This window comes from Chamaea fasciata, unplaced genomic scaffold (genome assembly GCF_029207755.1).
Source record: "Chamaea fasciata isolate MVZ Bird 193981 ecotype frontalis unplaced genomic scaffold, bChaFas1.0.hap1 SCAF_16, whole genome shotgun sequence".
In the NCBI taxonomy this organism is placed as follows: Eukaryota; Metazoa; Chordata; class Aves; order Passeriformes; family Sylviidae; genus Chamaea; species Chamaea fasciata.
The window spans coordinates 7304239-7317985 of NW_027094101.1; the positions used below are offsets into that span (position 1 = coordinate 7304239).

Sequence of the window (13747 nt, forward strand, 5' to 3'; positions counted from 1 at the left end):
ATCAGATTAAGATGGTTTTGGCAGCCAAACCCGCTTTGATTCCAAATAGACACAATTTCTAATGAGAGCTCATCCGTGTTTAAATTTCCCAGCTCCTGGCGTGGCCAGTGGATGCTCCAGAGAGTGTGACCGTGGTCACCATCGCTCCGGATTTCCACGGCGTTCACAGTGGCTGCATCACCAACCTGAAGAAATTCACCAGCTACTACACCTCAGTGCTGTGCTTCACCACGCCGGGGGACGGCCCTCGGAGCCCTCCCCAGCTCCTGCGCACCCTGGAAGACAGTGAGTGCCCAAATTGTTACATCTCTCTGCTTAAAATTTCACCTCAGCTTCACTCTGCAATCTCTTCTCATCTGACCTCGTGTCAGATGAAGACCTCAGCCACTTTTCCATGGGTGTTCCTTCAGCCTGTGGTAAATATTTGATGTTTTTTTGTTTCATCGTGGACTAAACCTGGATGAATTTTTTAATATTGGTGATTAGCTAAGAACTTCGTAGTCTGATTCAGCCAACACACAATGTGTTATGTCTGTGAATCCTTGTGCTCTTAAATCCATGCTCAGGCACCCAAATAAACATGAATTGATCTTCTTAGGAACTTGGCACTGGAACTTCCTGAGGAGGTCAATGATTAATTTACATTTGTTTCCTGCTGTTACCCAATAAATTGAAAATGTTTGTATCTATACTATATTGCAAGTGTTCATGTGAAAGAACCAGGGTCACAGCAAGGCTGTATCTTGCATCCTGAAAAACTGGAGGCAGGATGAAATAAATGTACTGGATGGTTTAGCATATAAATTATTTCCTGCATCAGAAAAAGGTTTGGTCTCTGTGGCCCCTTGAAGTTGTTTTCTCAAGGCATATTTGGGCCTTACAAGTGCAGTGTGTGTGATGCAGATAAATTGCAGTGGCCCTCACAGCCCACTGTGTTCACAGTCCAGATCTTGGCTTTGGCCAGTGCTTTGGGAGCATCATAAACACTGCTGCACATTTGCAGGTGTAAACGAGAATAAAAATGTCTAATTTATCCATTAAAGTATTGTTTTTAGAAATGCTACTCTGCCTTAATAGCGATCTTTTGGGTTAGTCAGTGTTCCTGTAAAGAAGAATCCATTAACATTCTCAGGAGTGAGGCTCAAAATGCTAATCCAATTTTTCACGAGATATTTTTGAAGGAACCTAGAGAAAATTACTTTCCCATGGATTTTTCCTGGTGTGGTTACTCTCCTCTATGTACTAGAACAGGTAGGAATTTAAGGACCAGAAATCTGTGTGAGCCACTAATCTGAACTCCAACTTGTGTGTCTGGGATGAAAGCAAAGGTGTGGTGGAAAGAGGAATGTTCATTAAGTTCCTCTGTGCATTATCAGCTTTTTTGCCCATTTTCCTAAGGGAAAAAAGCTTTAGCCAGTGACAATTTGTAAATGTGTTTGAGTTCATCTGTTTTTTCCCTCTCAGCATGGTAGAACCCCGTGGTTGATCTCAGTGAGTGCAGAAGGGCAAGAAACCAAAGATACATAACTCCTTGGATTTCACACAAAGTAATCAGTTGGGAAGAGGAAAGAGACTGTTAATATTTCTGCTGAAGGAAAGGCTGCAGAAATGAGCCTTAAATCCTTTCCACAAAGTGGGAGCAGGGGCAGAGTCATTGCCCTGTCTCATTGAGGCTATCTCAGGGAAATGTTGGGGTCACAGGGAAGAGAATTCCATGGGGAAGCACAAACCAGGAGAGAGCCAGACTTGCATTTTCTAGATAATCTGAGACATTTCTTGGTGTGTCCAGCTACATGCTGCAAGGAGCCTCAGCAGGAAAGGTGAGCAGGATTGTATTTATTTATTTACTAATCCCGTAGAATTGCTTCCCTGGGTTTTCACAGTGATGGGGAAGTTCAGTGCAGGATGGTGTAATGCATCTTGGCAGAGAACTCCTTGAAGCTGAGTTGCTTCAGGATTTATGTGGTGGGAAAAAAAAGATTTGAAAGGCCTGTCACTCATGTTCACAGGTGATCGTTTTCTGTCTGGATGGCAAAGCTAGGCAATCCTTTAGGGGAACAGGGATCTGTTTGCCGACAAACTGTAGGTCAAATAAAACCTGACATCCAGTCAGAAGCGTCATGTCCTGACCTGGAGTCACCTGCACCTCTGTTTGCTGAGGACTTTAAAATTGGGCTGATTGGAGCAAAGCTTTGTAGGTGTGTGGGTTCCATGTGCGCAGCTCCATGGTCCCAAACTGATAATTCCATGCTCCTGTTGGGCATTCCTGGAATCACTATGGGATCAGCAGTTCTGTGGTGCTTTGACTACTGGATCCTGCAGAGTGGATTTGGAGTATTTTCTCCCTGGGACTGAAGAATTTCAAATGGGGTTGTAGCTGACCTACTGGCAGGGTTTGGGCTTTTTTTTGTCATAGCTGGAAGGGAATGAGAGGCTGGACTAAATTGAAGAAGAAACAAAACATGAAATTGCAGACAAGAAATTGCCAACTGATGTCAGTGGAGCCGGAGGATACTCGGGCAGGCATCCAATGACAGAAGCACAGTGAATATAAAGTGAACAAAACCTCCTTTTTCCAGTACATCGATTGAGGACAGAACAGCATTTGGATCAAAAATCAGTCAGGTTGTCTTCCTTGAAGATCAAAATTGAGGGAGGATGGCATATTCTTGACAGTCATTCCATTTTATGCTCTTTCATTGCACACTGGGGAGCTGAAATTTTTAAGAGCTCTTGAGCTACATCATAAAAACCCTTTAAAAAGTTTCACACACTTGTATTCATTTTACAGAAGACAGTTGCCATTATGTTGGACATTTTTAGAGTTGTTTTGAGGGAATTTATCCAAGCAGTGGCTCGTGACTCTGTCCTTGCTGTGACCTTGCATAGGAAAAAAGCTCTTTCCAGATGAAGGGATTGCTGGTGGTGTTGCTGCACAAAACAGGTAAACACCTCTCAGGTACCCTTGAGGGAAAACAGCAATGTTAGATCTCCACACACGTGGAATGATGACTGGGTGAAATAATTGACATGATGATAGCCAGAGTGTTTCTTCCCACCTCGTCTTCTCCTCTCACCAAGGTTCCAGCCTCCCTTAGCCCTGCCTCAGGGACATTTGTCTCCATCCCTAACCCTGCAACGTGACTCTGATCCCAGTTAAGAGGGGTTCACCTATTAACAGCTTTCCTTTTCTCATTTGCCAGAGCCGGGAGCTGTGGGACACCTGAGTTTCACTGAGATTCTGGACACCTCGCTCAAGGTCAGCTGGCAAGAACCTGTAGAGAAAAATGGCATCATCACAGGTATCAGCTGGTATCTCTGCCTTTACTTATTTTTTCTATTCAGTGTGTGGGGGGTGGAATGTGTTGTTGCAGTGAAAAACTGTATAATGGAGCATTTAGGGAGAATTTGGGCTATTGCTGATTTCCTGGCCCCTCCTCTGGGTAATTGAGATGTCACCAGGGAGTGTTAACACAAAGTACAGCTCCAATTACTGGCAGCTCATGATTGTGGTTACTGGAAAAGCAGTTTGTGTTAGAAATCAGCTCCCCACAGGGTGTCTGGTCTTGTTAAATCCTCCGTGACCTCCACCTGCTTTACTGAATTTTTGGAAATTTGTGAGACCGTGCTTGGCCTTTGCCCCATGGGTGGGGGGTCCCTACATGAAGCTCACAGCTGCAAAGTCTGGATTGGCATTGCTGAAGTTTGCAATCAAGACCAAGCCTGAAATCAGCAGAATCCTTCCTCTGTGATCAAGTGGTCTGGCTGTGGACTGCGTGACGGAATTTGCATGTCATTACTTAATCTGTTCTAAACAATCACAAGGGTTCAGAACTCTCTTGTTTCTCTTTGATCAGTCTGCCATTTGACAAGCTATTTATCTATTTACTGCATGCCAGTGGAGATACAACAGCAGCAACTTCATTATTTTTCATAAAGGAAGGTGTAAATACTTGAGGAAACCTCTAGTTCTTATCAACAGAGGCAATATTGTTTTCAGATGGGAAACTATTGCAGCTGCACAGGATGGACATTCCATTTAACAAAGCTTTTTCAGCAAAAAGAAGCTCCCAGATTTTAAATTACTGGAGGTAGTTGGGAAGGGAGAAAATAATTTCATGTGGATCAAAATATTTTGGGTTTGGAGCATTAAAATGTTTAATTTTTTTTAAAAAAATGTGTTCCCATTTTTTAAAAATGCATTTTAGGAGTTAAAAAAAAAAAAACAAATCAGGTTTTCTGACCCTTGACCACTGAAATGTTCTATCAGTCTAATTTCCCGAAGCATTTTAACTTTGCCAGGTGTAATTGTTTTGCTAGGGTTTCACTTGTCAGTGTTTTCCTCGGTGACGTGCACCGTTTGTAGCTGTGTGCTCTGAGCTGTTTGTGGAATCCTCATGCAGATCATCTCCTGCCTCTCCACCATGGAAATCTGCCTGAAATATGCACTGATTTAAGTGGTTTGAGAACAGAAACTAATGACTCCTGAAAGCAGAGCAGTATTGATTCAGAGAGAATGGCCAAAGCCTTTCAAGCCCAAGTGCTTAAATTTAGGTGCCTCCATCCAGGATGATGTAATACTGATCCCTGTTAAGCAGCAGGTAGCAGCTCTGGGCTTGGTGCTGCAGAATTACTTTGCCGTAAACAAGCTGCCCCCTCCCAGAATGGGCTGAAACCTGATGGAGCCAAATGATGGACTGGGTTGTATCGGGGTAAATTGTTTCAGAAGGAATTAAGTGAAGACCTGCTCTCATTCAGGACAAAACACCAGTGTGAAAATGCCCAGGAGAGTCTCTAAGGAAAAAGAAACCTCCTTAATGATGCAAATTGCATTTGGGATAGAAGAACAGCAAAATTGTTCATGCCCTGAGCACCTCAAAGGTTTAGAGAGGGCTGCTTGGAGATCTGAGCGCTCAGGGAGGCAATTATTCATCATTTCTGCTCATTGATGTCTTTACTGGACCTTCTTGTTCCCTGCACGGTGCAGGGAGGAGGGAAGCACGGAGGGGGTGCCCAGCAGCCAACCTGCTCTGGGAAATTGCCCATTACTCTTGCTGTAAATCTCAGTATCTTCCTCGTTCCCTCAGCAAACATTGATTTATGAGGATCTGGATGTGGACGGACAGTTTGTGATTGGGTGTAGTGCTCTCGCGTAGAGAATTTACTCCACATCAACAGAAAATTATTTCTGAAACTCCTGTGGTCATTAGTTCCCGTTAGGCAGAGTTTTGTGGAGTGCCAAAGCGTGGGGGAAGGATCTGTGGCACCTTCCCTGTCCTCACTAACGCCGAAACCAGGGGAAACCCTCTGGAAAATCCCCACTCACATTTCTGGCAGGGATCACATCTGCAACGCAGGGAGTGTGTTCTCAGCAGCCACATGGCCCAGAGTTCTGCCCATCTGCCACTCAGTGTGGCTGAAGTGCTACTTAGGGGTGCAGAGCTTGTTGTTCCTGTCCTTCAGGACTTTTCTTTTTTTTTTCATCTGTTTTTGTTATGCCTGATTGCGTTTGGCTTTGTGTCTGCTCGCTCGCTGTGTACGTACACATTTTCTGTTCTCATCTTTTGTATGACTGGAATTTAACTATGCATTGGGGACTGAAATCCCCGACAGTAAATACTGCCTCTTTGCCTTTTCTTCAATTTACACAGGAACTCGGGATATTTTTCTTGGTGAACATTTTTATTTTTTCCCCCCCCCCAGAAAATAAATACATAGGGACTATGTGCTTAATGGGCGGGAAAGCTGGGTCTCATCCTGTGGTCACAAGGGAGAAGAGATAAAATGTCCAAAGAATAATCATCAACATTTGATGTATAACCTAAGCTTATCCAGATGGGAGAGGAGATATCTCAATCACCGAAGATTGCCTGGTGCATGCTGAGTGACACTTTCCATTGTCCGTAAGCAACAAATGCTTAGAGGGAGCATTAAAAGTCCCCTGCTTATCTTCCTCTGGTTATTTATTGTCTGGAACAGGCTGCACCCACAGCTATTGAAAGAAAAGGATGTTTGTGATGGCCCTTCTGTGTGCAGCTCCTTCGTGCCTCTTCACTGAGCATCAAATGCAGGGGACAGTCAGCCCCCACCTTTCTGCTCATCCTCTGTTAATTCAGGCAACAGAGTCCTTAAACTTGGTCAAAATCTTCCTACAGATTACAATCCTGTCTATGCTACATCAACTCTGGTCTGACAAATGATTCTTAAGCCTTTTCAGAGAGGATCAAAACATCACAGTGTTTTCAAGACATTGGTGAATTACTGAGTTAATTAATTCCCACTCAGAGACTTGTTTAAAACCAGTTCCAGATGAGTATTCACGAGTTTTTCCCCTTCCCCTCTGCAGTGCAGAGTCAGAGGACCATTTGTGGAGTAGCTGGAATTGTTGAAGCATCACCTCCTTTATCACTGCCCTCTCACCTGAAAAGTAATTAGCGACTGTGTGAGCACACTGAGCCCATTTTCATGCAAAATCAGGTTAAGACGAATCCCTGTCAGTGATGGCTGCTCACAAGAGAGGGCAGAGAACGTCTCACACCTCTCAGACTCTTGCAGAAATATTTGTCTCACCATCCTTTTGCCTCGTGAGATGATGCTCTCTTGCTGATTAATACCATGAGCGATTTTGCTATGTCAATTCATATATGTTAATCAGCTTATCATGTCTTTTTATTTAAAAAAAAAAAATGAAAAAAAAAAAACCTTCAAGCCCTCCAACTGGTCTGAATTCCTCATCTTAGATGATGGGAACAGGGACCCAGTAGGGAGTTTCTCTAGCCAGTTTGCCTTGTGCATGGTTCACTCAGTGGGATTCCTTTCTGTTAGTCCTTTTCACTCACTTCAATTTCACAGGCATTCAAGAGCTATGTGTATTTTTTTTTTTCACCCTCTGAGTCAAATCACAAAGAAAGTGGCAATCAAGCAAACTTTTCAGACTTGCTTTCTGGGGACTGGCACAGCGAGGTTCACCTGGGTTCAAATGAGAATAAAGTGGGACTGGGCCGGAGGAGGACAAGCAGATTCGGAGGTAAAATTGAGGAAATCAGACAGTGGAAACTTTCAAAAGTTCTTGGAAGGCAAGTGGTTATCAAAGAGATAAAAAGGAAAGCCTGGTTATGATAGAAGAATAATATGGAGGTCAGGGCAGGTGCAGCTTTGGACAATGCATTGGCTCCAAGATGGTTTTGAAAGAAAGGATAATGATTCACCCTGCTGAAGCTTTTCTGCAAGGAACAAGCGGTGGGGAGTAAAGGTTTTTCAGTTCCTAGAAGATTCCCACAATGTTCCTGCCTGATAGTTATTGTCAGATTGAAATTGTCAGATTTCTAAGTATTTCCAGACAGGCAGAACTGAAGGTTGCTTCAGCCTGCAAAGGGAAAAAGCCTTACTAAGCACATAGGGATTTTTAATTAGATATTCCAGTAGATGTTAGATTTTCCAGTGTTTCTTCCTGTTTGCTTCTTGGAGTTCACAGAATGGAAGCCCACCTTTCTGTCAGGCTCTTTCCAGGTTTCCAAGGCCATTTCATACCAAGCATAGAAAAAAAAGACAGCTGAGACCTCATGTTCTCCTGACAGGGAGATCATGCTCTGTGGGCTACCTGCATCAATTGCTTATTGGAAATAAAAATATTTTTTAAATCCCTGGGTGTTTTAGCCAATGTTTACTTTCAGGAGGGTTTTTTTTTTATTGTTTATAAAAGGTGATCACAAGGAATGGCATAAGGAACAAGGATCCACCAGCGCCGACAGGCAGAGGCAGGAATTCTCTGGGCTGCTGGAGAACGGTGTTCCCCCTGACCTGTGGGTGTTTTGCAGGGTACCAGATCTCCTGGGAGGTGTATGGCAGGAATGAGTCCCGCCTGGCGCGCTCGCTGTCCAACAGCACCCTGGAGTACAAGATCACGGGGCTGGCCTCCCTCACCACCTACACCATCGAGGTGGCTGCCGTCACCGCCCAGGGCAGCGGCTGGGTCACCTCCTCCACCATCTCCTCTGGAGTGCCCCCAGGTTGGTCACCCTGCAGGGAACAAAACACTCAACCTCATGTGTTTCTGTGGTGTTTCTGTGCTCCAAAGGTTACTTCACTTCAGCGGTAATATAAATTATTTTATCTGTGAAGCGCTTGGAGTTCTTCGCCGCGTAATTTGGGTTTAATTTTTGGAACAGACTGAAATGTTAACATGAAGACATCTCCAGTTTAAAATTTCCAGGAAGTTGAGGATGTTTAATACAAATACAAAAAAAAATACAAAAAGTTGTAGGTATGACAATGGAATGGACAAAGTAATAAAGCGGTTACAATACAGAATCTCCTGACATTTACAAAGTGACATCAGAATGAAGCCTGAATCAATTCAAAGTATTGCTTTGGGGGAAAAGACAGAGTTTGGGTGATATTAAAAGGGAAAGGATTTTCCATGTGGAAGTAATATAGCTTATGTCAACTACGAGTGTTTCACTTGTATGGTGAAACTAAAATCTTATTTACAAGAATCTGAAGTTGTGGCCTGAAAAAATATTTGACAGGAGATAGTTCTGTCCCACATTGTCTGAATTATCATTTGGGCACCTGAACATTTACCCTTTTTGTATTTTGTTTTTAAAATTCTACACTCTGCTCCATCCAGTGTAAAAAGCAAACTAAACAGCCAATTCATACCTCAAATAAGCAGTTTCAGTTAATATAGAGGTTATAGAAGCAGAATTTTCTGAAGTGGAGCAGTTACTGCTCATCACTGAGGGAATCCAATTTTTCCCTTCTACAGTATTATTTAACTTTTCTGTGTGTTCTGAAGTATGTTTGCCCTTCTTTTCCCTAATCACAGGTAATTGTGACAAGCTGCAGACTGGATCAATGCCATGCTATCTGATGGCAGGATGCCTGCCAGATAACAGCATTATCCCACTTGGGCAGGGTTAGCTTATCGATCGTGGTTCCCAAATGTGAAGTAAGAACCAAGAAATGCTGGGTATTTGTGCATACCTGAAATATATGCCAAAACCCTGCCCATTTTTGGCCTGTTGCAGTTGCACAGAGTGCAGCATTATCCTAAAATTACAGAATGGTTTGGGTTGGAAGGGACCCGAAAGATAATTTAGTTCCAACCCCCTGCCATGGGCAGGGACACCTTCCACTATATAATTACTGATTATAATAGTTATTTCCATTTCTTATAAATGCAGGTAACTATTGGGAATTTATTTCAAACACTCTATATTTAATCTCTTTCTGGTCTTGCTTTTGTTGTTAATTCAGATGGTATTAAAAATGTAAATGCCACTGTAATCTTGACTGATGGGAGGTAAAGATCTGATTGCTGCTTCAGATTTTTCCTCATAGGAGGTTACCCTCTTTATTTGCTACAGGAAGGAAAAAAAATTATCTACTTTAATCAGGCTTTAGCAAAGCCCTGGAAAACCCAGATATTATAGGTCAGTATTAAATACATTACCCAAAACTGAGGTTTTTTCCAGCTGTAGTTGTATGTCCTCTAAGAAGTAAATAAAACTTATTGTCATTTAATTCTGGAGAAACAGAAGTGCAGTGGAATTAGGTGACTTGGCAGACCTGGAGCTGGGAAGTGCTTTCCCTCAGGACCACCAGGGTTTGTTCGTTGGGAAGCTTCTCTAAAATAGTACCTGTAATTCTGTAGATGGGCTCTTTCTCTTTTCATTTGATCTGTAAAAATGTGGTGCATGCACAGAGAGCAGAAATAGTAACGCTGTGGGTAAAACTCTGCTGAAAAGAAAAGAAAAATAACCACAACTGGGGCAAATAGAGCCCTTTTCCCTGTGTTTTTTTTATATTGGAAAATGAATGTCAGCTTGTGTTACTGGCTCCTAGAGAAAGAGTGTTTCTGTCTCTCATTTACTTTTCTGTTTCTGCAGAACTTCCAGGTGCTCCAACCAACCTGGTGATTTCCAACATTAGCCCTCGCTCTGCCACGCTTCAGTTCCGCCCGGGATACGATGGCAAAACCTCCATCTCCAAGTGGATAGTGGAAGGCCAGGTATGGCCCTGACAAAATTATCTTAATTGAGTTTCTGGGGGGTTAAAAAGAGCCTGTTGGGAAAGAATTCCTGTTGGGATTTCCATTTTTGTTGAACTTTGGACCAGAGCTCCTCTGTGAATGGCTTGGAGTATCTGTCCAGGGGGTTCTGGGAAGGTTGGGATGCAGGGGAGTTTGAGAGGCTCAGTTCAGAAACGTCTGTGTCAGGCAGGAAGAAAAGGGTCAGAAGAATGCTGGGACTTCTGTTCAGAAGAACAGCAGCAAAATGTGATATATAATATATATGTATATATATGTATGTGAGAATGCTTATCCTTTGAATAATTCACATGGGGTTTTGTGTGTGTTCAGAACACCAGGTACACCATAAACAGCACACACAGCAGAGCTTTAGTCCAGCCATCTATTTTAAAAAGGATTTCAAACTTCTGTTTAGGTTCTGTGCGGTGCCTTTTCAAAAGTTTGGAATTACTATCTCATAGATTCAGAAGTATAGGAAGAATTGCACTGAACAGTAAAGATACCATTATTCATGAGACTGAGTGTATTTTTCTATCTTGTAGTGGAATATACCAAGGTTTTCTATCCAGGCCTTTAGATATGAATAGGATGAATTCTCTTCTCCATCAGCTTTAAACAATATCCCTCTTTCTGCTGTCATTATGCCTTGGAGGAGTTATATATTCCTCGTTTGTTCTCCTGACAAATGAGCTTTGCTTCTTCCTTTTCCACCCACAGGTCTTTATAAATACTGTGATCTGTTTTTAAGACCAAATGTTGGACTTCTTAAATCACCGTCACCACTTAGACATGTTGATACAATCACTTCACTCGGTAATGAGATTGTTGTGAACAAGTTGGTACATTTTGTGCCATTTATATACACATTATGGCATATTACAGAATTAAACACCAAAATCCAATAATATGGTGGCTTAGCACATTCTGAGGAGCATTTTCCTGCTGGAACACCACATTGATATTGCTAGGAATTTGTTAATTCAGTGAGTTGCAGAATGCTACTGAAGTGAAGCAAATTTGAATGCTTTAAAACTGCAGTGATAATGACCATGAAGTTCATCCACATCCTTGAAGAGCCCTGGGTACAAAAAGTGGCTTGAGCAGGCCTTGGTTGCAGGGAGGGTCTTTCATGTTCACAAACCCTCACCAATATCTCATGCATCACTAGAAAAGTCCAGAGGTTTTTGGTTCTGATAGATCCAGGAATTATTTGCTCCTTTTGGGGAAGGAGCACAGCCAAGTCCTGGTGGAATCTGGGCAGTCCTTTTAACCACAGCAACTCTACAAGTTTCTGCTGCGTCACACCTCACTGCTCAGCTTCAGCACAACAAGAAATGTTGCTCCTAGTAGATTTCAAGAAAAAATAAAAACTCTTGCTCACCTGATTAATGAAAATCAGTTCAGGTATGCAGTGAAATCGGTGAGTCCTCAAGGATATAGCAAATCCTGTTTCCAGGATGACAGCTGCATATAATCCTTTGTTCACAGCCCCTTTCTGCCATCATTCCTCTCAAACTTTCTCTCTGAAAGTACAATTTCACGGCACTTTCAGCCAATCTAAAGCAGAGCTCTTGTTGTCCTGCTCCTGTTCCCTCTCCCCATCCCGCTTACCAAGACTTTTCCTCCTCGTGCATTCTGTGTGTGCTGACACAGGATCAGACCTGGAGCTGCTGTGAGCTTTGATCTAGCCAAGAACAGATGAGTTTCAGACAGATCCACTTCTGCACAGGCTGTGTGTGATCAGAACATCATTGTGAGGGGAGGGGGTGTGAACATGGCACTGGCAGCGGATAGGGGCAGGAATTCCTCTTTCTCCACTTGGATCTAAACTACCTTGGACATGCCCACCTTTCAAAGAACTCCTGCAAAATTGTTTTTTGCTGCCAGTGCCACCCCAGTTTCCATTTCTGCCTTTGATGTGGTCTGTTGTCAGCTGGGATTCTGGGATTTGTCCATGCTGGGGTGGAGGCTGATGTTGGAGCCTCTGTATTTTAGCATGGACAGCCGTAATTGCTCCTTAGGACTGTGTTGGATTGAAGGGCTGTGGTTGTACAATACTGAAACGGAGAGAGGGGTTTTGTCCTTCTGGATCTTTCATTCACTGACCCATGTACAGCTTTTAATAGCAGTGTTAAGTGTTTCATGCCTTGGCATTAAATTAAAAGCCACTTAAGGGGTGGTTTAGCATGCTCTGGTTTTAAAGCTGATGGTATTGCCAAGGGACAGGATGACATTCAGCGATAAAACACTAATCTGTGATTTGGGCACTTCATCGGTGTCCCTCCCCCTCTGTAAGCTGGGCAGCACCTTTGCTTTGGACATCCCTGATAATTCTGACTCTTCTCTTCCATCCCCACTGGGAAGTTACCTTTCACTCTCAGTGTCTGAGTCCTTACAGACAAAATTCAGCTGTTTTGTATTCACAAGCACAACCAACCTGCCACCAACGTGTTTTTCTTCTTCGTTCCTTTATTTGGCAGAAAGCTTCCTTGGTGAGGGCAGGTCTAGAAAATGTTCCAAGTGCTCCAGTTTGGCTGAGAGCCATTTTTGAAGTCTGATACTTCATGAACAATTTGGATGAGAAACACAGCTGGGAATTCCAGCTGACGTGAAATTTTGTGCATCTGGCCTTGGTTTCTGCTTTTTGTGCCTGGGTGTAAATTCGTGGGAGCCACTGTGGAACTAATTCTCTATTATGTCAATGAACATGAGAGGAGATCAAGTCTTTACGAGTTTAGTGTTGGTAGATACTGAAATATCAAGCGTTAAAAATCCCATTTCTGCGTTTCTAGTGAAGGTACATTCTGTTCTTTTGAAGGGATTTTTTTAAAATTCACTAGATTGTTTCTTTTCCATCCTTTTTATCTAGACTCAGGACTGGAGGAAACTGGATTTGCGAACAGAGAACTACAGAAATGTACCAATACTGTTTAAAAAATACTTCTAACAGTTTTTTGGTTTTTTGGTGTTTTTTTTTTCCTGTTACATAGAGTATAGTTTAAAGAGTAGAGGCTCAAATGTAATATAAAAGTTCCACTGACACTTGTTCAGAGGGACCAGCAGTCCTCCTGCCTTGTGGCATTGACACTCGCAGGTAGCTTGTTCCTCCACAAAGAATTTCAGAAAATCCTTCCAGCCATCCTGTCCTCTCAGATGCAGTTAGAGCATATATTGCAGTCTTCTTTTTTTTTCTTTTTTTTTTCTTTTTTTGCAATTTTCAGCCAAGAATGACTACAAATCCCTGCTGGTGTTCATGTAGTTTCATGTTTGCACTCTCTCGCAGTTGCAATTCGCAGTTCTTGTTTTTCCTTGTGTTGGATTTTTCCTGGGGCTTTTTCAGGAAAAATGTGTATAAATTGATCATGGAATGGTTTGGGTCGGAAAGGATCTTGAGGATCACCTATTTTCAACCCATCCTGACTGTGCCTTGGTGGGTGCTCAGTCCACACCACTGAGCTGATTACAAAATCCAGGATAACTTCTGCCCAGTCAGGTTTTTCTGGTGTTTTTCTGGTGATTAACATTACTTGCAGGCACCACAAGAGCTGCAGAATGGCTGAAAGCTGTTTCTGAAGAAGTGTCACATTTCCTGGAGCCTTGAGTGTATGGGCTATTATAGAGAGTTTTTGCTTAAAGCCTTTCTGCTGGTTTTAGAGAGATTTTTGTATGAATGTCATGGTGAGCAGAAGCAGAGTTTCAAAGTGGTAAAACCTT

The 13747-nt window shown here is 42.7% G+C and overlaps 1 protein-coding gene across 1 annotated transcript in view; it reads left to right on the plus strand.

Moving 5' to 3' along the window:
* Positions 1–13747, plus strand: part of SDK1 (sidekick cell adhesion molecule 1) — a 391467-nt gene that overhangs the window by 285654 nt on the left and 92066 nt on the right. The window contains exons 20-23 of the mRNA XM_066198540.1: positions 93–285; positions 3204–3302; positions 7818–8009; positions 9891–10012. Of these exons, the coding sequence (XP_066054637.1) occupies positions 93–285; positions 3204–3302; positions 7818–8009; positions 9891–10012 (606 nt within the window). The remainder of the gene's footprint in view (positions 1–92; positions 286–3203; positions 3303–7817; positions 8010–9890; positions 10013–13747) is intronic.